Source organism: Astatotilapia calliptera, chromosome 20 (genome assembly GCF_964374335.1).
Source record: "Astatotilapia calliptera chromosome 20, fAstCal68.1, whole genome shotgun sequence".
Lineage (NCBI taxonomy): Eukaryota > Metazoa > Chordata > Actinopteri > Cichliformes > Cichlidae > Astatotilapia > Astatotilapia calliptera.
The window spans coordinates 35766705-35789689 of record NC_137441.1 but is presented as its reverse complement, the minus strand read 5'-3'; the positions used below and the strand labels follow the sequence as shown (position 1 = coordinate 35789689).

The 22985-nt window shown below is 40.5% G+C and overlaps 3 protein-coding genes across 8 annotated transcripts in view; all 3 read right to left on the bottom strand.

Moving 5' to 3' along the window:
- Positions 1-215: 215 nt before the first annotated feature.
- Positions 216-22985, bottom strand: part of hoxc4a (homeobox C4a) — a 43113-nt gene continuing 20343 nt past the window's right edge. For 2 of the 5 annotated variants that reach the window (XM_080295522.1, XM_080295523.1), the window contains exons 3-5: positions 7758-7799; positions 2414-4690; positions 216-1906 (exon numbers count right to left, since the gene is read on the bottom strand). In XM_080295522.1, coding sequence (XP_080151648.1) covers positions 1545-1906; positions 2414-2849 — 798 coding nt within the window. In that variant the 5' untranslated portion in view covers positions 2850-4690; positions 7758-7799 and the 3' untranslated portion in view covers positions 216-1544. Of the gene's footprint in view, positions 1907-2413; positions 4691-7757; positions 7800-10861; positions 11373-22985 lie in introns of those variants that run through there. The other 3 variants (XM_080295526.1, XM_080295524.1, XM_026154912.2) reach the window with 3 other exon arrangements.
- On the bottom strand, positions 11885-14845 carry hoxc5a (homeobox C5a). The gene is made up of 2 exons (XM_026154919.2): positions 14095-14845; positions 11885-12850 (listed from the first exon to the last, which is right to left on the bottom strand). Exons 1-2 carry the CDS (start codon positions 14567-14569, stop codon positions 12642-12644), a joined length of 684 nt encoding a protein of 227 aa, XP_026010704.1. The 5' UTR covers positions 14570-14845; the 3' UTR covers positions 11885-12641.
- Positions 15543-22976, bottom strand: hoxc6a (homeobox C6a). Of its 2 annotated transcripts, none has more exons than XM_026154917.2 (2): positions 17198-22976; positions 15543-16727 (listed from the first exon to the last, which is right to left on the bottom strand). In XM_026154917.2, the coding sequence occupies exons 1-2, from the start codon at positions 17592-17594 to the stop codon at positions 16417-16419; spliced, it is 708 nt and encodes a 235-aa protein (XP_026010702.1). In that variant the 5' UTR covers positions 17595-22976; the 3' UTR covers positions 15543-16416. The 2 variants fall into 2 exon arrangements, with proteins under 2 accessions (XP_026010702.1, XP_026010703.1); XM_026154918.2 differs by having other exon boundaries at positions 15543-16724; positions 17198-20555.

Here is a 22985-nt window from a genome sequence, read left to right as displayed (position 1 = left end):
CCACTGGGGAGTCAGCAGACAAATGAGCCAAAGTGTTTATACAAGCAAGAGTCAAAGAGTGAGCAGACAAGAAAACAACAGCATTCCTTTTTGTGGAGAGGGCACTGCTTTAGATCAATTTAAAAAAAATGTTTAAAAAACAAAACCAAAGGTAAACTAGTGTACTTCATCAGCATCTTCACTCAGATATTTAACGAAGACCACACGACGCATTATACTGAATCTATCGGCAGATCACGACTTTATTTTTTTTATTCATTTCACATTTGAAAACCCAGTCGCATGGCGCAGAGGACTATAGAAAAGCAGGGCAACCACTATTGTTACAAAATGAATAATTTCACAACAATCTAAAATCTCTAACACATTGCAAATGTACTCTAAATTAAACGCATGCATCTTTGTGTTCAAGTCAGGACGAAGGAAGCGAGTAGCTTCTTTTGTAGCACTGGCAGAGGCAGTGCAGTGTGGACTGGAGGGCCTCAGTGGCTTGTCTAATTGAATGCCCTTCAGACTGATGAGGTTGCACGTATACTGCACAGCGCAAACTATTTCATTTTCATATTTCAGAAATAACTTCAATCCATTATGAGTGAAGCTTTAACACGCACACACACACTCACACACACACACACACACACACACACACACACACACACACACACACACACACACACACACACACACACACACACACACACACACACACAGTGTCTGTACACATTGCAAATATAAACACGCAAAAAAGGGAGCTGCAGGATTGACAAACACAGTTTAAAAACACAGTGATTTTTGTTTCCCTCGTGAAATGTCCAGTATTCACACATCTGTACACTTTTAAGGATCTCCTCCAATTTGCAACAGTAGACCTCACCTTACCTAAAATGAACTTGGAACAAACGTATTTAAAACTAGTAGACACTCACTGTTTTATTGACCAATATGATTAGCACAAGTACACTAAACTCCGTTTATTGCATTTCACAATAATCTGCTTTGAACGGTCTAAAACACAACATCAACACTACAAAACTAAATTGCAAAAAATTGAAAAAGAAAAAGAAAAATCCTGTTTCTGAAATACACGAGGTAATTCACACATTGTTATTCTCCTAAACATACAAGTTCAAGATCAATGGTGTGTTCCAGCTTTCTTTTTTATATACCAAAAATAACTATTATTATAGTGATTTCCTTCCAGTGTTGTTTGAAATAAATAGATTGTGCATTTCACCTTGGGCAGCAGGGCAAAAGAATGGCCCACAATAACATTTTGATAAAATGTATATTTTTTTCTACTTTTTCATCCTTCATTCAAAACATTTTTTAATAAAAAACATCATTTTAATTGAACTTCAAATAAATTAAACCCTGTGTCACGTAAAAATAATTCATCGGTATTCGCAGTAATCCATGCTATATAACATGCATTTTATATAACTTTGGACTTAAAGGAAACCGCACAAGATAGCTACGAAAACAAAATATATAAGTGTTCTATAAATAACCAGTTCTTATTCTACCCCCAGTAATGGTTCGTGGTTTTATAACCTGGTAATATCCTCGCCATGCTGAGCTCCGGTAAGTTCGTCGGGGGCCCCGGTGTTAGTGGCCGAGGCAGCGGCAACAGCGCCGGCTGCTGAGCTTGTGTTGGACCCGGAGGAAGAGGAGGAGGATCTCACTTTGGTGTTCGGGAGCCTGTGATCCTTTTTCCATTTCATCCTGCGGTTTTGAAACCAGATTTTAATCTGCCGCTCGGAGAGAACCAGGGTGTGTGCGATCTCGATGCGCCTCCGCCGAGTTAAATATCGGTTATAGTGGAATTCCTTCTCCAATTCTAAGACTTGCTGCCGGGTGTATGCTGTCCTAGACCGCTTGGGCTCCGTCCCATTGTAACCAGAGTTCACTGGAAGAAGGAGAAGAGGAGAGAAAGGGAGACAGAGAACGGAGGAAAGGAGGGGTAAACAAGAATGGCCTCAACTGAGATATGGCTGGAAAGATTTATTGGTTATGAATGTTTAGCTGTTTGAGAAATTTAAATGGGAAGTTAAGAACTTCTCAGCGTAATGAGAGGACACTCACATCCAACTATGAGCTAAATTATTAATGCAAGATTACAAAGCTCAGATTTTTTTCTTATTCATTTCTCCCCCTCTCTCCATCGCGCAATACATAACAGCAGAAGCCACATGGTGATACGGCTGCCCTGAGTATACCTCGGCTATAAAATTTATGGTGGGTGTAATTACCAATGCCGAGTCGTAAATCCGCCTCAATTGTGCCATTTCAAAGGCTTCCCTGCTATCGGAGCAGGGGCTGGCAACGAGATGGGAGTCAGAGGGACTGATAAAGGGAGGGAAGGGGAGAGAGGAGCATGAGGAGTGCAGGGAACATAAACACACAAGTTGCCTACCAGTGCTGACGTGAATTTTCTTCATCCATGGGTACACCACAGGCTGTTTGGAGGAGGCTGTGCTGTTTGGATGCTCCGGGGTAGCTTGGTTGCAGGCGGAGGTTGCGGCCGGTGGGGTGGCGGGGGACATGGACAACTGTGGGGTTTCACATGAAGCAGGTTGCCCTTTCCCTGTCAGTAGATGCGCAGAATGGGGTATTCCATGTCCCCTTGGCGTGTCAGGTTCAGGGATGCTTGCACAGTTAAACTGGCGCTCTTGGTAGCTCGCCCGCGGAGGATATAACTCCTGATGGTGATGCTGGTAGCCAGTGTCCCTTGCGCGGCTGTAATATTCTGGACTATGCTCGGGGATGTAGTTATTTTGCGAATATTCCTCGCATGGAGGAAATTTCGGATCAATGTAGTTAGACTCCATCAAATACGAGCTCATGATCATTAATTTCTGGAGTGGAAAATAATTTTTCTAGCTTTGTCGTTTTTCTGCTCCATAAAGCCCTCCTACTTGCGAGCAGCCCTGTAAAGTTACTTTTACCACGTGACCCAATGGCCCAATAGCAGGGTAAGAGGTAGTTCCCGGATAAGGAACCAGAGGTATTTAGCATACCTACAGTCGCCATTGTGGGCACAAATCTTTCTCTCTCGCTCTCTCTCTCTCTCTTTCTCTCTCTCTCTCTCTCTCTCTGGCTGCGTTACCAAGGCAATTGATCTTGGGGACAAAACTAGTAGCTAGTTGCTGACCAAGGAAAAAATATAACAGGCAAATACAGTGGTCTCAATTATTCAAAGGGACAAGGATGAGGTGCAACAACAAACCAGTCATTGTGTTAGTTATAACACCTGATTAACAAAGACTGTCTCTGACAACAAAGCTTCAGCTGTGACACAGCCCAGGGTTGTGTCACATAAATTTCTTTCTTTCTTTCTTTCTTTCTTTCTTTCTTTCTTTCTTTCTTTCTTTCTTTCTTTCTTTCTTTCTTTCTTTCTTTCTTTCTTTCTTTCTTTCTTTCTTTCTTTCTTTCTTTCTTTCTTTCTTTCTTTCTTTCTCTCCTATAAAACATTTCAGCAGTAACATAGGTAGGTCAGTGGAGAGGTGGAGAGGTGAATGGTCTCCAGCTTTTGAGGAGATGAAGACTGATCATTTGTGGTGCTGGACAGAAGTGGACAGAGAGAAACAATCTGCCTCAGTGGCAGGTTCTTCAACAATGAGAAATTTTGGTCTATCTATTTCGAATCCATATTAATTTCTTTAAAACTACACACTTGTATGGATTTTTTCAGCTTTTAAATGAAAATTGGTAAGAATAATCAGAATCAGAATGCTTTATTAATCCCTGCGGAAATTATGTGGCCACAGTAGCTCCAAGACAGTAAGAACAGTAACTAACTAAACTAAATTAAATAATACAGTATATTACAAAATTACAAAATATAACAAAAAAGATTTAAAAGATACAAATGGCTCAGTTATGAATATCCCAGTATATAGCATTAAGACTGGGACTGAATTACAGAAGGATTCTGTATCTGAGGTTGCTGCTTTAAAGTCACAGTAGCCAAAATCTGTTGGAACAAAAGCTGCAAAATGCTTTACAACATAAAAGATTTTAAGAGTGCATCCATGGTGCTTCTATTCTATCCTACAGAAAGACAAAGCTAAACTCTTTTAATCTCTAACCTTTGCTTCCATAAGGCACAACACAACAAAGCAACCATAGAAAACAAAACATTGCATAAATCCAAATTTGAATATAAACCCTGACATGCCACAGACGAAAATGTCATAGACACAACAAAACTGCAACACAAATGTGGGCTAAGCAGGCGTCAAACATCCAACTGATCAAACTTACATAATATCACTAATATGATGTCACAGATCAGGGGCACACAACCCTGCAGAGAAGCATTCACCAGGAGCTCACAAACCAGCCAGCAGTGAAACTACATCACTATTATGTCACAGAGCAGAGGGTGTAATGAGCTGCTGATTTAACTGCAGGACCAGTATTGTGTCACTGTGAAGTTGCTGCAGACAAGAGAGTCTGCTGTACACACTCTTGACTAAGTGAACATCTGTCCTAAATGCAGGATAGCAATTCATGACACGTGTAAATAGAAATCAGCCACCAGTCCTTGTGATCTTGAGTGGTGCTAATTCCCTCTTCTTCTGACTGCAGTTTTACAGCTTGAAAAAGCCCTTATCTGTTACCTGGTGCACATGTTTCTGAGCTTTGTAATGGCCCAAATAAAAGCGCAGGAACAATCAATGAACAGCATCTATGTGAGGAAAAACAACACTGTTAGGCAGATGAGACAGGCCATTGAAACTACAAGAAGTGCTGAAGAAGAACTGCAGAATGCAACATCCCGATGATTAGTAAACAAACATGGTTACGCAATGCTTCAAACTAGAATTTAAACAGTAAAATACAAACACTGAAAGTATTACAACATTTTCTTTTGTTCAGCAGCCTTTAGGCAAATCCACCCTGAAAATGTTGCATGCTAACCCTGGCTGAAGCATGACCATGAGCCAAGGCATACAGCACTGGTGGTCTGTTGTTTTATTGTAAACTGATACTGCCTGGGTGTATAAACTTGTCATGTGCTGGAAGCTTCCCATTGTTTTCTCAGAGTCAGCTGTAGGCAGACAGAGTGAAGTTAACCTCCCTATCACCTCAACACCCCCATGTTTCACATATATGTCTTCAGGTGGAGAGTAATAATAATAATAATAATAATAATAATAATAATAATAATAATAATAATAATAATAATAATAATAATAATAATAATAATAATAATACAATGATATATTTCCATTCAAACCATCACATTACAAGTTAAGCATCTATTTTCACAGCAGCAGTTAAATAATACGGTTAAAAACGACGTGAAATTGCTTATCATAATTCCGGCTGTACTGTTTGTAAAGAATGCGCACGACATTTCTATTACCCCTAGTGAGGATGTTAGAGGCGTTTTATAGAGCAATAAAAGCCGTAAATCAGTCACTTTTAAACGACCCCTGGTTCCTAACGTGTTTTACAGGGTCTGACACAGTAGTAGCCGCACACTGCACGTTCTCTGTGGCCTACCTACACAATCTGTGGCTGTCTGAGCTATGAATACACTTTGTGACAGCGTTATTGCACTGCCAGAGCCCGTGGATGGGGTGGATGCAGGCTGTATGTATCATCGTTGATGCTTGTATATGCAAAAGCAGGAAGAAAAAAATGCCAGAGAGACGTGAAGGGAAGCAGATGCAGAACAATTCATCGACTGGCGTGGTATTTCAGTTGCCCATGTATTCCTGTAGAGACGTATTTGCGACTGCTTGTACTTCACACAAATTCGGTTCTACAGGGTATACATATAGACAACTAATGTGTTTTAGGTTAGACACTGTAAAAGGTCATCTGCCGGGCAAATATCTGTGGCAAGCAGGTTATCGTGCATTTCACAGTCGTGTCACAAGAAGCATCAGAGTGGAAATACCACAGAAAGCGTGCGTCAAAGCGGATTCTGTTTATCAGGATTCAAGAAGCAAAGCCACAAACAACCCCACTCCTGCTATGGATACATCTACAAGCAAGGGAAAACACACATTTTAGGTCCTTTCTCTAAAAATAAAATATCCGTGAGTGCACACGTATGCCTACACACACACACACACACACACACACACACACACACACACACACACACACACACACACACACACACACACACACACACACACACACACAAAGCATAAAGACGCCGTACGCAGAGAACAGAAAGGGTCTCTTTTCTCAACATTCAGCCTCTGCCTTTGAGGTGCCTCCTATATGAATATTCAGCTACAAACACGAAGGATACAAAGGGACGGCGTGACAGCACACATGAAAAATAAGTTTCTATTGTTCCCAACCATTTCTTCTGCTTGCTATTACCATACTGACCGCTCGGTAACCTTTCTTGCTGCCACTCTGGAAGCTAATGAGAAAAGCCTCGGATGAAAAATGCAATATCAGACATGTGACCTGTTTCGGGGTTATTAAAAACAGCAAACATGCTCAGATTGTGAATCAATGGAATTGATTAGAGCGGTGATGCACAGGGTGCTTCAAACACTGTCAAAAAACATCTCAATCTACATATTTCTCCGCCAGCATCCCGCGCATCAATTTGATTTTTTAAAATTGATTAACAAAGCCTCCCGCCCCAACACACACAGTGAACTCCCGAGAAGTGGTAACAAAAAAATCTAACTCATATTCATTTGGATTTTTTTCATATTCTCATCAAAAGACATGCTGTTTGTCGTGCACACAACCAGTGTGAAAGGAGCTACATACACACCACCTACTCCCTCTCGCCCCATGCGCTCTGGCGGACGCATTTTAATATTAGTTAGACAGCCTGACCCGCGTTTCACCCCTCGCGTTTGACTGGTTCCAATAGTTCACTGCCAAGGATTATTGATGGAGAGACAGCAATGAATTCTTTCTCCCCACAAATGGCTTTCAGATCGTGCACCTAGTTCAATAACTAGTTATAATGTAGAAGTACAAAAAATGAGGCCCTCAGGCAGACTAATTTGATGTTTCATTTGTTCATTTGAGAAATTAAGCTTTCCCTTTTCCTCCCCTGCAAAATAACAGCCTTACAAGCGTGTTCACACATGTACATATGTAAACAAAATAAATCTGTGCAAAACTATGTGGAGGTCGTTCTGTCCACGCAGTGCTGCTCTTTTTCTTTTTTCTTTTTTTTAATTTGGTGGCCGAGTACCTGACCTGGATGCAGACAGTGCAGCAATATTGTGCTCCCTGATGAAAACGGTTACGATGCGCTTTTAATCAAACTCTTAACCTAATAGCCTTTCCACGTTTACTCTCCCCAGGTGTAATAACGTTAAGCTGTATCGTCCAGTTAAAATAAAAAGTTTTAATGAAGTGCAGACAGACTGGAGACTAGTTGGATATGAATACTCTTTAAAAAGCAGCAGCCAAGGGAGCAGAGGCGGTTTCAGAAACCAGATTCCTCCTATAAACAGTTGGTTGGTTTCGAAGCAATGATGTGGTTCATAAGACTCACTGCGCAGTTAAATCCGGCTAACTGGCACTGCAAGAAGTTGAGAGGATAGGATGGTAATTCCATCTTAAGTTTTTGTTTAGGCGTCCAATGTTGGAAATCGTAAGAAACGAGACACAGAACATAACGCCAGAGTGTCTGGATAAATTAAGTGGAAGTGCAGATATTAAGGTGGTTGCTGTCATTGAAAAAGCAACTCCGCCAGACAAGCTTTACTCTCAAATAAAGGTAGGCAGATAAGCGTGGGGCAATGCGTAACACTTACTATTAAATCCGCAGTCTCACTCACGTTGGCTCGTTGAAATGCCTGAAAAATAGAGAGAAAGAACGAAAAGAATTAAAAGGGTAATCATGACAAAATGGTTTATAAAGGTCCATAAAAAATTTCCTCATTAAGTGACAAAATGAATTTTTGCACCCAAACTGCAAAAATAAAATTCTCGAGGAAGAAATTAGCTTTATAATTTGTTCAATTAATATTTTATTTTTAAAACATGTATTAGACACCCCCCCCCCCTCAAAAAAAAAAAAAAAAAAGAATAGAAAGAAAATGTTACTCAGTGTTCTCTAAATTAACGAAGCAACCTATTTGTCACGCATTTGAAGATGGCATAAACATATGCGGTGTCCGTACCATATTTCCGGTTTTTTGCTCCAATTTTAAAAAGCCACAGTATAATCTAAAAATAAATCTAAATATATAAATTGGCCACATACAAATATGAAAAGGAGATTATATAATACAATCGAAAGCCACAAATGTATTTCATTATAATGATTCCCTTCGTGTTTCCTACAGTAAATCACTCAAAGTTCAAATACAGAAAGAAACTGTTTGCATGTGTTTCCTTTTTTCCTAATGACCCGTCAGTCCGTCCCTTTGCCTCTCATATCCTCTGCTATCTACTTAAGCGAGGCTGTCCTAGAAAAGCTCTGACATGTGTAGGGCTGCTGCAGAACTGGGACCGAGGGCGAAAATTTAGGACGGGTCATTTTCAGACAGTAAAAGTAAATTTACAACCATTTTGGTATTTCCTTGGGCAAATTTTCTAAGAATAGAAATCCCAGGACTTCCAGAGCGCTGTGGAATTATGGCGGAGAGTCAATGATAATTCAAAAAAAACAAAACAACTAGTTTGTCTTCACATTGTAAATCAATTCTTGCTGAGTTAAACAAAACAACCGATGTAATAGGACTTTATGGTTTTTATTTGGGCTCAGACAAAAGGATGTTTGTGTTCACCCGGAAATGACCTCCGAGGTTTGAATGATGACAATGTCAGCTCCACAGGTCAAAGAAAGGAATACGACAGCTCAGAACATGGCAGTGAAAACGGATGTTTGTGCCATTTCACTTTTATTGCGATGCTATAAGAGTGTTTTTGGAAAGGTCTGTCCTAGTTTTTGTGAGGTTAAACCAGGTCTTTAATTCAAAGTGACTAAAAAGTACTGAGAGTAAAATTAGTTCGATTGTAATAAGCGCCCTGTAGCCCCATGAATGTGGCAAAACACACGTTAATATTTGTTTCTAATTTATTGTAAAAGAAAAAATATATTTACTAGTCATTTCTGCAGGAAAACAAATATTTTCCTTTTGTTTTGTTTCATTTTAGTGCGAGAGTTATGGGAGTTAATGGGATATGACAAATGTCTGTATTACGTAAAAGAGCAACGAAATTGCTTTTGAAAAAAGGAGGAAATAAAAAATAATAATGAGAAGAAAGAGGAACTAACAATGCCCTGACTTGGACATGTTGCCCCCGCAGTGTATCACCCACACAGCAGCGTGTTATACAGTGCCCCCTATTGAAAGTGTATAATTTTTCCCTTGCACACCTGAAAGCAAACCAGGACAGACTTTACGTATTCCACATAAAGAAAATATTAAAAATAGGTTTGTAAAGCCAGGACTGGAGAGATGCGGTAAGTGGTCAGCCTTCAGTGCATTTGTGCACAACCTAAAGCCTCGAAACTCCTCATTTGGAAGAAAGCTGACTCAAATACTTTGTTTTGTGATTTTTAATTCTCACATTATGCAGCATTTACAGCCTGTAAATTCCTGATTCACCTTGTGCCTAACAGCATAGCTGAACACACCCAAAAAGTCTTACTGTTAGATTCATCCATTCGCAGTTTCACACATTGAGCAGCTTTTCTAAGCTGAACTACTTTCTAGGACGTTTTTAAAATAATGTAGCCTAAAGAAAAGCAGAAACTCGTTTAGGTTATAAGATCACATAGTTTTAAGACTGATAACACATTTCTGCAAAACATGCACATGCACGCCTCGAGCTAACACTAGTGCTGCCTTTCGTAATATTTCAGTTTGGATAATGGCATATTTGAACTGCAAAAATGCCTTTGACTCAAGCCTGTTCCTTTGGCCCAGACATGACCCTAAAACAATATGATGATGAGTGCAAACAGTAACTTCGAGTCATGGTAGTCAGGTGGTTTTGCACTAATAAGCCTCTTTTTGTGGACTAATGCATTCTTTTAACCATCAGAGCCACCTTTTAGCACAACACAGAACAGCACAGAACAAATGTCACAAAATATGCTTCGAAACGTTGTGTATATTTTCAAAAAAGCGCATTTTCTTCCATCCAAGCGTCTGAAACCACGGCGCTTTTATTTAGAATTTCCGTATGTCACATGGAGGTAAGAGTACGAGGGGGATATTGGAAATGAGAGGGAGAGAGAGGGTGTAGTGGTTAGTGAGACGGGACGCCAGATTATTTTTGATAGTTCTGCCTGAACTTTGCATTTTCCTCACAGTCACCTTTCTCTCTCTCCCTCTCTCTCTCTCTCTCTCTCTCTCTCTCTCTCTCTCTCACACACACACACACACACACACACACACACACACACACACACACACACACACACACACACACACACATATATATATATATATATTATTTTCTCACTCTGACATTAAGAAGAAAACTGTTGAATCAAATCACATCCACCGCATGAAAATGTGCGTAGGCCTATATTCTGTTATTTGCCAAGAATAAAATGCAACAGCCTTCAAATAAAAGGCTAATAATGGTTTAAAACGTGGCTCCTTAACACAAAATATCAGTGATCGATATATCCGTACGAGACACTTTTTGAATATTAAAAAAGAGCAAAGATACAATAAAACGTGTGAAAACAATAATTTTTCCGGGTGCTTAAAAATATGGCACAGTTTCATAAATACTAAATACTAAATACTGCGAATTAGTACATAGCGTCAATTTAGGCTCTAATCTGTTTAACAGTCACACATTCAGTTACAATATATATACAACAAAAACTACGCAGTTCAGTGAGCTAACGGCACAGCGCGCAGGCCTGTAGGCAAAGTAAAAACCAACTTACTGCAACAGCTCTCAGTCCTCCGCACCACTCGACTACACAGTCCAAAGAAAGGTACTGCATCCTCACTGCCACAAAGCCCTTTCTTCCTCCGATAAGGGGAAGCAGGCAGCTGCGATTCCGGACAGTTAAGATTATATATGATGTGTATATATCGAAGGTTTGTCAGCTCTTCCAGGCCATAAAACCCACTTAAATGACACCACGTGCTTCCTATGCACCATTCACAGGCCCTGCTTGAGGCAATTGGCATATGTAACCTTGTAAACTTTAAAATACCCTAAAAGAAAGACATACAAAAAGGGATTGAATGCGTTGTCCATGTATAGGTTAGGCCCAACACAGCGCAGAGAAAGTGGACGCTGCGCTGACCGGTTCTCATAACCGTCAAGGAAGTCAATAGGAAGCTATTAGTTTAAGAGGTGAGTTGATTTTTATTTTCTTTAAGTAGTGCTAGACAGAATTACCTCATAACCTTGGGCTATTCTGCGTCACGCCACTTCTTCTACTAAAACTGCCGCTACATTCAACAATGGCGTGATTTTATGTCCGCTATGCTACAGCGCTACCACATAGCGATGTTTTAACAGCAGTGTAATGATAGCAGGATTAAAGAGCAAGGCGACATGACAAAAGTAGCCATATGGCCTCAGCGGTGATGACGCGCCAGTGTGCGGTCACAGGAAACCAAAGTTTTGCATCCACGTTGTGTCGTGGGTGAGTGTTATCACAGGCAAGTGCGTCCCTTCCTTCCCTGACAAAACAGGAAACGGAGTGTGCGTGTGGTGGAGTGCTGGAGAAGGGGGCAATAAAGTTTTATGGGGGCCTTAGACTTCCGAGCGCGTTTGTGAGTCAATGAAAATCTGTTGATTTCGTGGCTCAAATGGGACAACGCATTTATAAATGGCTTTGATAGTGAACTGAATTCCGCCAGCCAACCCTCGAAATGTGTTTTAAATAATAATAATAATAATAATAATAATAATAAATAATAATAAACGTGCATGCTGACAGCAGGGAATTCCCTTACTTTTAATGAGTCTTTATTGGTTACAATCAACGAACAGGCCATCTATCAGTTATTGTAGGCCCAGTGTTAATCAGGCACCTTAAGTTTACAAAGGAGGGAAGAGAAATTGTTCCATTGCACATTACAACATTATCACAAACAGCCACTGAATTGTACATAATGATTCAAGAGTCACAAGAATATGACAGACAACAGGGATGGTGTCTTCACACGAAATCCACTCACGAGGACATTGCTTATTGAACACACATTCAACAGCATCCTAAATGCAACATGTCACAGAGTAAATTTCAAAGAAAAAGAAAAAAATGGAGAGAAGTAGTATTTGTAAGACAACTTAACTGTTGCTAAGAATTTTCAGATAAGTCAGAATTAGTATTTATTTTGACTTTATTTTTTTTCTTCTTTTAGTGTTTGTGTGCACCTTTTCAGTGTACTGCAGACCAAAGCTTTGCAGCGGGACGGTTCCAGCTAACCCTCGACCCCCTGTTCCTCTCGTGCAGTAAAGTGAGGCTATCATCGCATGGGCAGCAAATTAATTTAGAAATGTAAACCGATTGATCAAAGTGAGCGATATTCAATACATTAGGTCCCAAACTGCAGCAAGTGACACATAATTGGTGATGAAGCACACAGAGCGGTGTCGTGATGTCATTGCTCCTAGCAGTTCATCCGAAGGTCAGGCGGCACTCCAGCATTGTGCAGTGAGGGGCTGAAAACGTGCTGCATGCACCGCGTTCGCTGATGCCATTTTTACTCCTTCACTTTGATTTTTGAGTCCTTCTTCCACTTCATTCGTCTGTTCTGGAACCAGATTTTGATCTGCCTCTCGTTTAGACACAGAGTGTGGGCGATCTCTATGCGCCTGCGGCGGCTCAGGTACCGGTTGAAGTGAAACTCTTTCTCCAGCTCCAGAGTCTGATAGCGGGTGTAACTGGTCCTGGACCGCTTACCCTCCGATTCTGAAGTGGTATTAAAATAAGTTAGCTTTCAGCAGCATTAGAGTGGAAAAAAATAAGTGGAATATAAATAATAGGCTAATAATATCATTACATTCATTACTATTACATGTTATTACAAAGCCTGGATACCCATAAGCACTACAAGCAAGGATCCATTAATTTAAATCCCCTTCAACCCCCATTTAAAAGATCAAAAATCTTTATATAACCTAATTTTAACCTGATATTACTTACTGTGGACTTGTGCAATAAAAATTTATGTTCATGCAGATAAGGATGGTTAACTAGACCCTTAATATAAATATGCTCAGTGCAGGGGAAGAGGGCCCACTTAATCCTTTCACAGCAAAACATAAAAAATACAAAATATTACTTAATGCATCTTATCATGATTTAATGCTTAGAAGTTGATAACTAAAAATATGTGGGCCTCTCGATAAAACCCTGGCCTCGGTTTAATAACGATGCACTGGAGTAGGATGTTGTGGGGGAGAAGCAGATATGTAAACTATAAAAAAAAAGAGGGGGGCGGGGGGGGGGGAGAAAAAGTGGGTTGAAGAAAGTGATGTTTTCCAGATACTTTTTTCAGCAGTGGGTACATGCGTGCAAAGCAACAGAGCTGTGCTTTTGGAAAAAATTAAATAATTTCAACAACCCTGCAGTGTGTTTCTAGATATTTGCATATGGAGGCTCATAATAAAAACAGCATCTTTTGCAGCAAATGTGCTCCCTGTACGTCTCGCTGCCTCAACAGTACGCCAGTGGTTTGAAGGCATAGAGAAGAAGCATGCCTATTCAGATCTTTTAGAGGTGAAAAGTTCATGATTGGGTCAGGGCATTGGTGTTTGACAGAGTTCAATTTAAGGCTAAAGCTCCTCTCTCACAGTGTGTGTGCTGATGCAAAACACATAGCTAGACCAAGTCTATAAACGAAGCATGGCAAAAACTAATACTTAATGCTGCATTTGTAATATTATTCCATAGTTTTATCGCATTTTTGTTCTCTTATCCAATTATGCCACCATAAATCACAGCGCAGATCACATCTTCACCGTAACAGAGCAGGTTTACGAGCAATGGATGCCTTTGTCATAAAATTTATGACCGCGAGTTTTTATTATTTCCTGCGTTTGGCCTATAAAACTCAAGAGGGACACTGGAACGGGCAAAAAGAAGTGTTGTAGCGTTAAGGGTGAATAAGGGAAAGCATCTTAGCTGCACTTTAGAAAATATGCAAACTTTACCGTGGCTCATGTGCAGTTTTGTCATCCATGGATAAATCTGTGGTCGCTGCTCACTATCCTCAGGCTGGTTCACGTTTGTGTTTCGTTTCACGGACTGCGTGTTATCCGCGTTTCTGTCGCTCTCCTGGCTCATGTTGCCGCCGGATTTTGCGCTTCTCTCCGGGTCTCTGCCAGCCCCACGTCCGAGCAGCTTACTGCTGCCGTAGCTGAGCCCGCTGGCGTCCACAGACGAGCTACTGGAGACCATGGTTATTTGTGGTCCTGACGGGAGTGGAATATCCGTATTGCCACGCAGGCTAGTTTTCATCTCCTCCCGTTGAACAGAGGTCGTGGGGACGGGACAAGAGAATATCCCGTTCACATTAACACCCTCATAATGGCTGGACACGCGCCCAGATAGATCGAAACTAAACATAGTGTTAGGAGAACTTGTCTCGCTTGTTTGCCTGAGACTGGAGCTGTCAACAGAGCTCATTTCAAACTACCACCGACACTTTCTTTTTAAACTAGACAGGGCTGCGGGCTACACGTTGCGGGTATTTCCTTGTTTTTGTTGATCATTGCTTTTCTTTGTTGCCGCTTTTGGAAAATTCACAGCTGTCTGCCCTAAAAAATAATCCAGGATTTATAGGTGGAGTAGGCTTTGGTATCTTTTTTTAATTCTTGATCCGACGTGGGCTGCCCAAATATGGGGTATTTGTACGGGATCACGTGCGCATGTTGGCCAGTCATAAATTGGCTTTGATACTCAATGGGGATATTGATGAATAGGAGAAACGTGTCCGGTAAACTTTGAGCTGTTGGTTGTTGAGGACCAGGCAGGGATCTTTAGCGCAAAAAGGGCAGGACAGTAAGACAAGAGCGTCATCTGGTGTCTGGTATGGGGCAAGACGGTCAAGACCGGTCAGCTCTGTGCCCTGGACCGGCTGCCAGTCCACCATCACCAATAATAATAATAATAATAATAATAATAATAATAATAATAATAATAATAATAATAATAATAATAATAATAATAATAATAATAATAATAATAATAATAATAAAGCTAGGTTAAAATATATCTACGCGGATGGACTTGAAACGTGAACGTTGTTGGGAGTTTATATTACTACAGCTACGGGGATGTTATCGTGTTTAACAGTAGCTTAACAGTAGCTAATTCCTGTGCCATACCAATATCGGCGTCGAACAAACAGGTCTCATGTTTTGGAGAAACAAAAATTGCTTAAAAATATATGTTTAACGTCAAATCCTCCCTTTCTTGCCTACACAGCCTCCGGACCAAACAGGCCAAGACAAAAAAATCTTTAAAATTTAAAGAAAAGCATAAGAAGAAAGAAATAGCAAACTTTCACAGTCCACGTTTAGGAAATCTCTTCGTATTTTTATTACGTATTTAAGGGATCTGTTTTCATCTGACTCATGAAACAGACAAGACAAAGGTGAAAGTTTTACAAACATTTTATTCCGTGATACACAGTTATGACAAAACATTAATGTTTGACTCTCAAACAAAGGTGAAGAATTACTAGTGTACAAATCTATCTCACGAGGAAGCATGTTGTGTCAAATGGTCAATGATCTTATGTTATGCAGCGTCTACCAAAGCGGCTAAATGCACATTACGTTTCCACGGGATTTACGTTATATACCGTTACTTTTATCATGTACAGACATTATGGTTTTTGTTTGTTTGTGTGTGTTTGCGCGCGCGTGTGTGTGCGTGTGTCTGTGCGTGTCTGTGTGTGCATGTGTGTGTTCGGACTGGAGACTACTACTTTTAGTTTGATGCAGGGCCCATTTTCCTGCGGACGATTCAAGTAATAGATTACATTGTGATCAAGTGTCCGCCCGCTCTTTTGCCTCCATGGAATGTGCATGTACAGTAATGAGTTTAGTCAGATCAACACTGTATTATAGTGAGGTGATCAAAGAGTTTCACAGTGATGGATGGGGTGTGTGAGAGGGGGGTAGGTAAATATACAGATTTCCTGGCATAGGAAGATAGGTAGAAATTAATACTTCTTTTTATTTCCACAATACAAGTGTGATATTTGCAATAAAAAACAAAACAAAAACAAAAAACCCTCAGTTCTCCACACAACACAGCGGCCAAACTGTGGCTGAAATAATTTTGGATTTCTAAGGATCAACACTCCTGTGGTCCAACACGAAATAAAATTGGTGAGAGCTGCGTGGTAGCAATCATGCGGTGAAGTCGCTCTCGAGTCCATGTAGATTTTTAGGTAGTTATGTTGGTTTGTAATGGTCATCGTGTGGTTTTTTATAATTTTTTATTATTATTATTATTATTTTGAGCTATTCTTTCTTCTTGTCTTCATCCTTCCCTTCTTCCATTGCGCCATTGCGTTCCTGCTCTTGAGACGCTCCTGTCTGTTCAGTTCCTGTCACCGTGGAGGTCAGGTTGCTCTCTTTCTTCCATTTCATGCGTCGGTTCTGAAACCAGATTTTGATCTGCCGCTCTGTTAAACAAAGCGCATTCGCGATCTCGATGCGTCTGCGCCTGGTCAGGTAGCGATTGAAATGAAATTCCTTCTCCAGCTCAAGCGTTTGGTAACGAGAGTATATTTGTCGTCCTCTGCGTCTGTCTGTCCCGTAGCCGACTCCTGCTGGGAGACAAAGTAAAGTCACTCATTTAAGCTTTAACAGCGCGAAGTCACGTTTGGATTTCAAATAAAACGTGCCTCTGCCTGGAGTCTGTTCATACTTGGAGGCAACTGAGCATAAGTTGGTTATTTTTTTTTGCCTCGTTGTTAGATTCATAATTGCAATCTAAATCCACAGAGAAAAATAAACGCATTTTAACTGGAAGGGGAAAATATATCTCAAAGGATATCTTTGCTGTATTATCTAAAATTATTAAAGCTTCTTAAGTAGTCTCTCTATCTCACTCTACTGATTATGGCTACTATATCATTCTTAAAATGAAAGCTGTTTGTTTGCACATGTTAAGGCCCATCTACAAGTCGAGGGGATACAGTAATGTTTTATGGGGCCATAAAAAGTAACTTGCTCTCTTGGTAAGACATATCGTAAAACTGGCCCATTTCCTTAATTTATTTGTCGTAGTAAAACTCACCGCCGTGTGAGTTCATTCGCTGCATCCACGGGTAGATCGGGATGTTACTTTTCTGCTCCTGAGCTGCTGCTCTTCCTTGATCCAGACTGTACTCTTGAGCAATGTGGCTTTGTGTATTGAGTCCCATATTTGTTTGTCTGCAGCTGGGAAGCACGTCCTTGTCTTGAAGAAACACGTTTGATCCATACTCATACTGTGCCCTGCCAGACCCAAACACCACATTATCTTGAGGAGAGTAGAAAGGTGCATATATCCGATTCTGGGTCACAGCGGCACCGTACGACGAAAAATGTCTAACTGTGTCATAGGTGGTGGAGTTTAGGGGTACGTTAGGCAAAACATCTTGACCACCGGATAAATGGCAGGAGAGCGACGGGTTCGCGAAATAAGAATTCATACCTTGCTTGTAACCCTCTCTCCAACTCTCCCCACTTCTTTATCGGTCTCTTTTCAATCTCCTTCTCAGTAAATCTCTGTGTCAACCAACCACACCTTTCTCCAAGGTCTTCTTTTTTTCCTCGACTTTCTGCCTCTGTAACTGGACGTGAGCTACTTTGAGGATTCAATATTATTAATTTCCAATCTCCGGTTAAGACGCACAAACCCGAGTGTTATAGCCGAGGCTTGGCTCGGTGAGAGACAATATGACAATGTCAGCTGACCATTCTCAACCAATTGAGAGGCAGGAGTTGAGGAGAAACTGTAGCTTTTAGCTCAGAGCTTGAACATTACGGCTAAATGTCGATAAACACAACGTAGACTTGGAGTGGCACACTATACAGCTTGGCTGAGTGAGAAGTTTTTGGCTTGAAGTTTATGAGCATGTGTCGTTTAAGCAGAAAGCAAGATGGAAAGCGTGGCCAATGTCATTCAGGACAGAGACCACATTCAGAGGAAGGAAGGAGATGGAGAATTCTAATGAAAAACACGTGAAATATTATACAAAATGCCTATTAAATAGTGACCAATAGAAAAAATAACACGGATATTAAAGCTGTTTACTAATGCAAAGCCATGAACTGTCATACTAAGTTTTCGTGTGAGTGATCTTGTGTGCGCATGTGTGTGTCCTATACCCAGTTTTAATCCATAATACAACATACACTGCTGTTTATCTCAGCCATATCAACAACTTTCCAATTTCCATGCTTTTGCAGTGACCTGGGGGAGGGTGTCGGCGGTAAGAATGCGTTTATGGTCTCTCTTCTGTGAGGGCAATAAAACAAGTGACGTTCCCCAGCTCACCAACAACTATCTCTGCAGCAAAGCCTTGAAACACAGGCAGCAATCTCTCCCGCTAAGAATCAAAAAAGCACTGCACAGCGTGTGGAGGCAAAGCAAAGACAAAATCGCGTGCAGGACAGGTATGGCACAGAAAGGGGAAAAAAGAATGAAAAAAATGCTCCTGTGAAGATGACTTCTGCCACCATCTTGAAAAAAGAATCCAATCAGTTGTGCGATCGTGCAAACCTGCTCATCAATGCTCACTGCTATTTCTCAGGTATAGTCTGTTCAAACTCACAACAAAGAACACTTTACTTCAAATTAATTAAGCAAAAAAATGTAATAGGCAACATGTTAAAATGCTTATGCAGATGTTCCAGTCTCTTTTTTCTCTCTCTCCTTGTGATCGTGCTTTGACATTCCTGTGACACACACAGAGGAAACGGGAACCGATTATTATCTCAGCACCAAATGATGGGTTTGGAAATTACTTTAGAGGCGTTTTGCAGAATTCTAGAAAAACTTGATCACGTGTTTTGACCTAAACGAGCTGCCTCCAAAATCTGCATTAGACGAGATCGCAGTGTGCTAATTTTCATTTTCATTTTAGAAAAACTTTTCAGATGAATTAAAACTAAAACGCCACACGTGCTTTCGAAGTAGTTTTCCAAATTAATGTGGCCGGTTTTTGTTTTGTTTTTTAATTTACTTTAATTAAAAAAATTTTTTAAACAAGCCGCATCAGATAGCAATATAATAATAATAACAACAACAATCAATAACGCTATTGAAAAAGTCTGTTAAACGCAGCCCCACTGGCTGCAACAGCCTATTGGTTCACCTCATTGATTTCTTCAATGGAGTGAATTCGTGCAGCCTAAACGTGCAACAGTGTTTGGTCTGTTGTTTGGGATCCTGAATAGCCCATAAAAGAGACAAGAACAAAGAGAAGGAAGTAGCTGGTGCAGTAAAAGTTTCCCTTCAACTATTTGTGACCATATGTGACATCCGCGTCGCACAGATTTGAGGCAAATAAAGCGCAAAAGTTGGAGCCTGCAGTTTTCCTAAATTTCCGTCCTGGGACTGTTCTTTTTCCCCTCTTCTTTTTGATATCCAGAAACGAAATCACTTGATGACGGAGGTTAAACCAACACTTATAGCAGGAGTAAACTACTCGGGGTCCCAGTTTGTTTAGTGAACTTCTACCCTTCAGTGTGGTGTAATTTCAAAGGAGACCAAATTGTTGCAAACATTAAAAAAGTCAGTTCCCCCACTTTGACTGGAACTTGAATCCCACCAAAGTAAATATGAACAAAACGCAAATAAAATTGAAGTTTGTGATATTATATTTTTAGTCAATCCGCCCTCATGGTGGCAGAAACGGAATGTGCAATAGATTTGTGAAAGCTTTCCTTTGTTTAACCATTTCTGCTGTCGTCACCAAGTAGTCGGCATAATTTATTCCACACTGCAAAGTGTTTCAGATTAACACAATTTTCAGCAATCTCTATTCCATCAAAATCCACTCGAATTATTTGAGTTCTCAACCACAGATTTTCCTTATTGTTATTTACAGACACACACACACACACACACACACACACACACACACACACACACACACACACACACACACACACACACACACACACACACACACGAAGAACAGAGCGGTCTGTAAACTTTGGGTTGTAAATAAAAGCTGAACAGTAAAGCCAATGTGTGGACTGGAGAGACTGGAATGCAGGAGAGCTTGTGTCAGTGTGCAGAATTAGAAAGGTCATTCTTTCCCTTGTGTTTTAGTGTTTTATTGCGGCCCGTGAGGCAAATTACACGCACGGCATTTGATGCAGGGAGGAGAGGAACCGTTTGGTGCGCGTTTCCACAATTTTTAAAAGAACATTATGTCCAGCGACGAATGCGTGAACCAGGAAAAGTAAAAATATAAAATACTATCAATACCCTAACATCCTGTTTCTAACCATGGGAATTAATAAAGATCATTCATAATTAATTCCTCAGTGTTATATGCCCTGAATTTGTAGTTTTATATGGTGATGCGCAACCAAGGCATAAACTAAGCTATTATTATTATTATTATTATTATTATTATTATTATTATTATTATTATTATTATTATTATTATTATTATTATTATTATTATTATTATTATTACTGGTTGAATTCTTACGCTTTGATGTGTTCTTGTGCTGAAGGCCTAACTTTGATAGCCCGCGCTCTGCAGCACAACATGGCCCATCAACATCTACGGTTGCTTCTATTTTTTTCTTAAACACAGCTTTCAATATCCAACATCACAACATCACTCAGCATTAGTTATACGGGACCCTTAAAATTTCTACATTATCGGCCATGATTAAAAACGCAGCAAGAGGGGCAAAGTCTGGTCATCCTCTGATGCTTTTTCCTCTCCCCCGCTTCTAACCTTACTAATAAGGAGTAATTCACATACTAACAATGTAAAGCCCTCTATAAGCACTTTACCATCGCTGGCTAGCCCAATTAATGTCCGGAAGTGTTCGACTTTATGCTCGTTAAGCACTCAGGAAGCTGTTGCCCAATGAGCGCATGTTGATCCACACATCATAAATTATGGCCATTAGTAGGCAAAATTTTGGTCCTGTCGGGATTTGTAAGTGAGGTTTTAAATGTGGTGATGCGGACAGATTCATGACTTCATGGAGTTTAATGCGAGCCTATCTCTGGGTTTAAAAAACACTGCAGGGCAAAACAATGGGCTGTGGTTTTCCCTTATTATTTCAACCAAGATTTACCTAACAACTCAAATGGCATCTATTAAATGGGCCCTCTTTCGCTCTCTCCCTCTGTCTTTCTCTCTCTCTTCTGCAGGCATAGTGCTGGGCAGCAGCGGACACGATCCATTGCAACAGCAATGTTTCATAAGGGAAAAACAAACAACGTGTTTAACAGTAGGTTATAAGAATTTAAAGGCTTTCACAACGACGCTTTGCCAATAATTGTATTTTACAAGATTGAAACGCTGGACTGCTGAGACAGAAACAGATCACGTCGCTTTATTACATAAAAAATATTTAGTCTCTACACAGAGAAGAGAGGACAATTCCTCAAGCTAAGCTTTGATGAAACAACATCGCCAAACTTCAAATGCACAGCCTGCACACACACACACACACACACACACACACACACACACACACACACACACACACACACACACACACACCGTGTTATTTAAGATGTCTTTGGATACTTGTGCAATGGATACACTTCGTATATATTTTGTCTTACACTGATACTCCAATTCATTATCCTTCTGTTTTTTACTGAGGCTTTCGTGGTTTCTGTCTCTCCCACACAAACACACACACGCACACACTTGACGAGTTTAAACCTCATTCTGTGCTTTTTTTCATATGAAGTCCAGAATAACGTAAAATAATTGATCTGGATTTATTTTAATCAATACATTTATTTAATTGTTTTAGTATTTTTAGACGTGTTTGAAAGAAATTTGGGGAAGTGAAATGTATATGATGCAATGTCCCACCATTCATGCACAATATGCTATAAACAATGCACTGTATACACTCATTCTGTCTCACTTATGACGACACATTTGCTACTGTTAAATGTCCACTGCTGTTGCTCTTGGTGTTGTTGATATTGTGCATATTTGATACAATTTTGAACTTATTACTTACTCGTCCTATTTTATTTTTTTTTCCCGGTGGTGTAAATAAAATGAAATGTTAACTCTCACGAATGTCGTGGCGTGCTTATGTGACAAAGCAATATCTTCTACAAATCACTTCATCTCATCATGCTAAAACGAAAACAATAAAACAGACGAATCTCATTCTCCAAAGTGACAACAACAAATCAGAAACACTCCTCGGTGTCAGGTCGAGCAGTTACTCGCTGGCAGCAGTGTATCAGCTGACATCCGCAGTGAACCGCCGCCGAAAACCAGCAGCCATAAACATCAAGCCTCAACACCCGCCCACCTCCACATATAACGCCTCTTGTCGCTAGGGGGCACTGCCGGGAGACACCAGTGTGTCACTGTGTACATACTGTGAGCCTATGTGTTTCTCGTGTGTGCGTGTGACATAGGGATGTGTGAAATTGCTTATAGATGTTATGCAGGCTTCTGGCAGAAACTGGGTTAAACGTGTGGCAGCAGATGTGAAAACAAACCATAATTAGAGAACATCAGCCAGAAATTAATATCATTCGTCACTGCCTGGTGAGAAGGGCCTATGTGAGTGATGAGAAAGTTTACTATCACAAGGCAATCAATTACATCGGGTTGGCACAGCGCCTTTAAAAATACACACTGGATGTAGGCTGAAGCAGCCACTACCCACACAGGTGCTGCCACATCAGCCAGAAAGAAATAATGACAACCGCCCCGGGCTTCAGCACCCTCCCAGGCTACAGGTCAGGTCACAACTACACTGAATAGACACCTTCAGTTCTCATGATCTCACACGTTCATAATTTTCACAATCATCTCAACGCCACAAGGACCAGCCGATTGAGAAACAGATCATTAAACAGT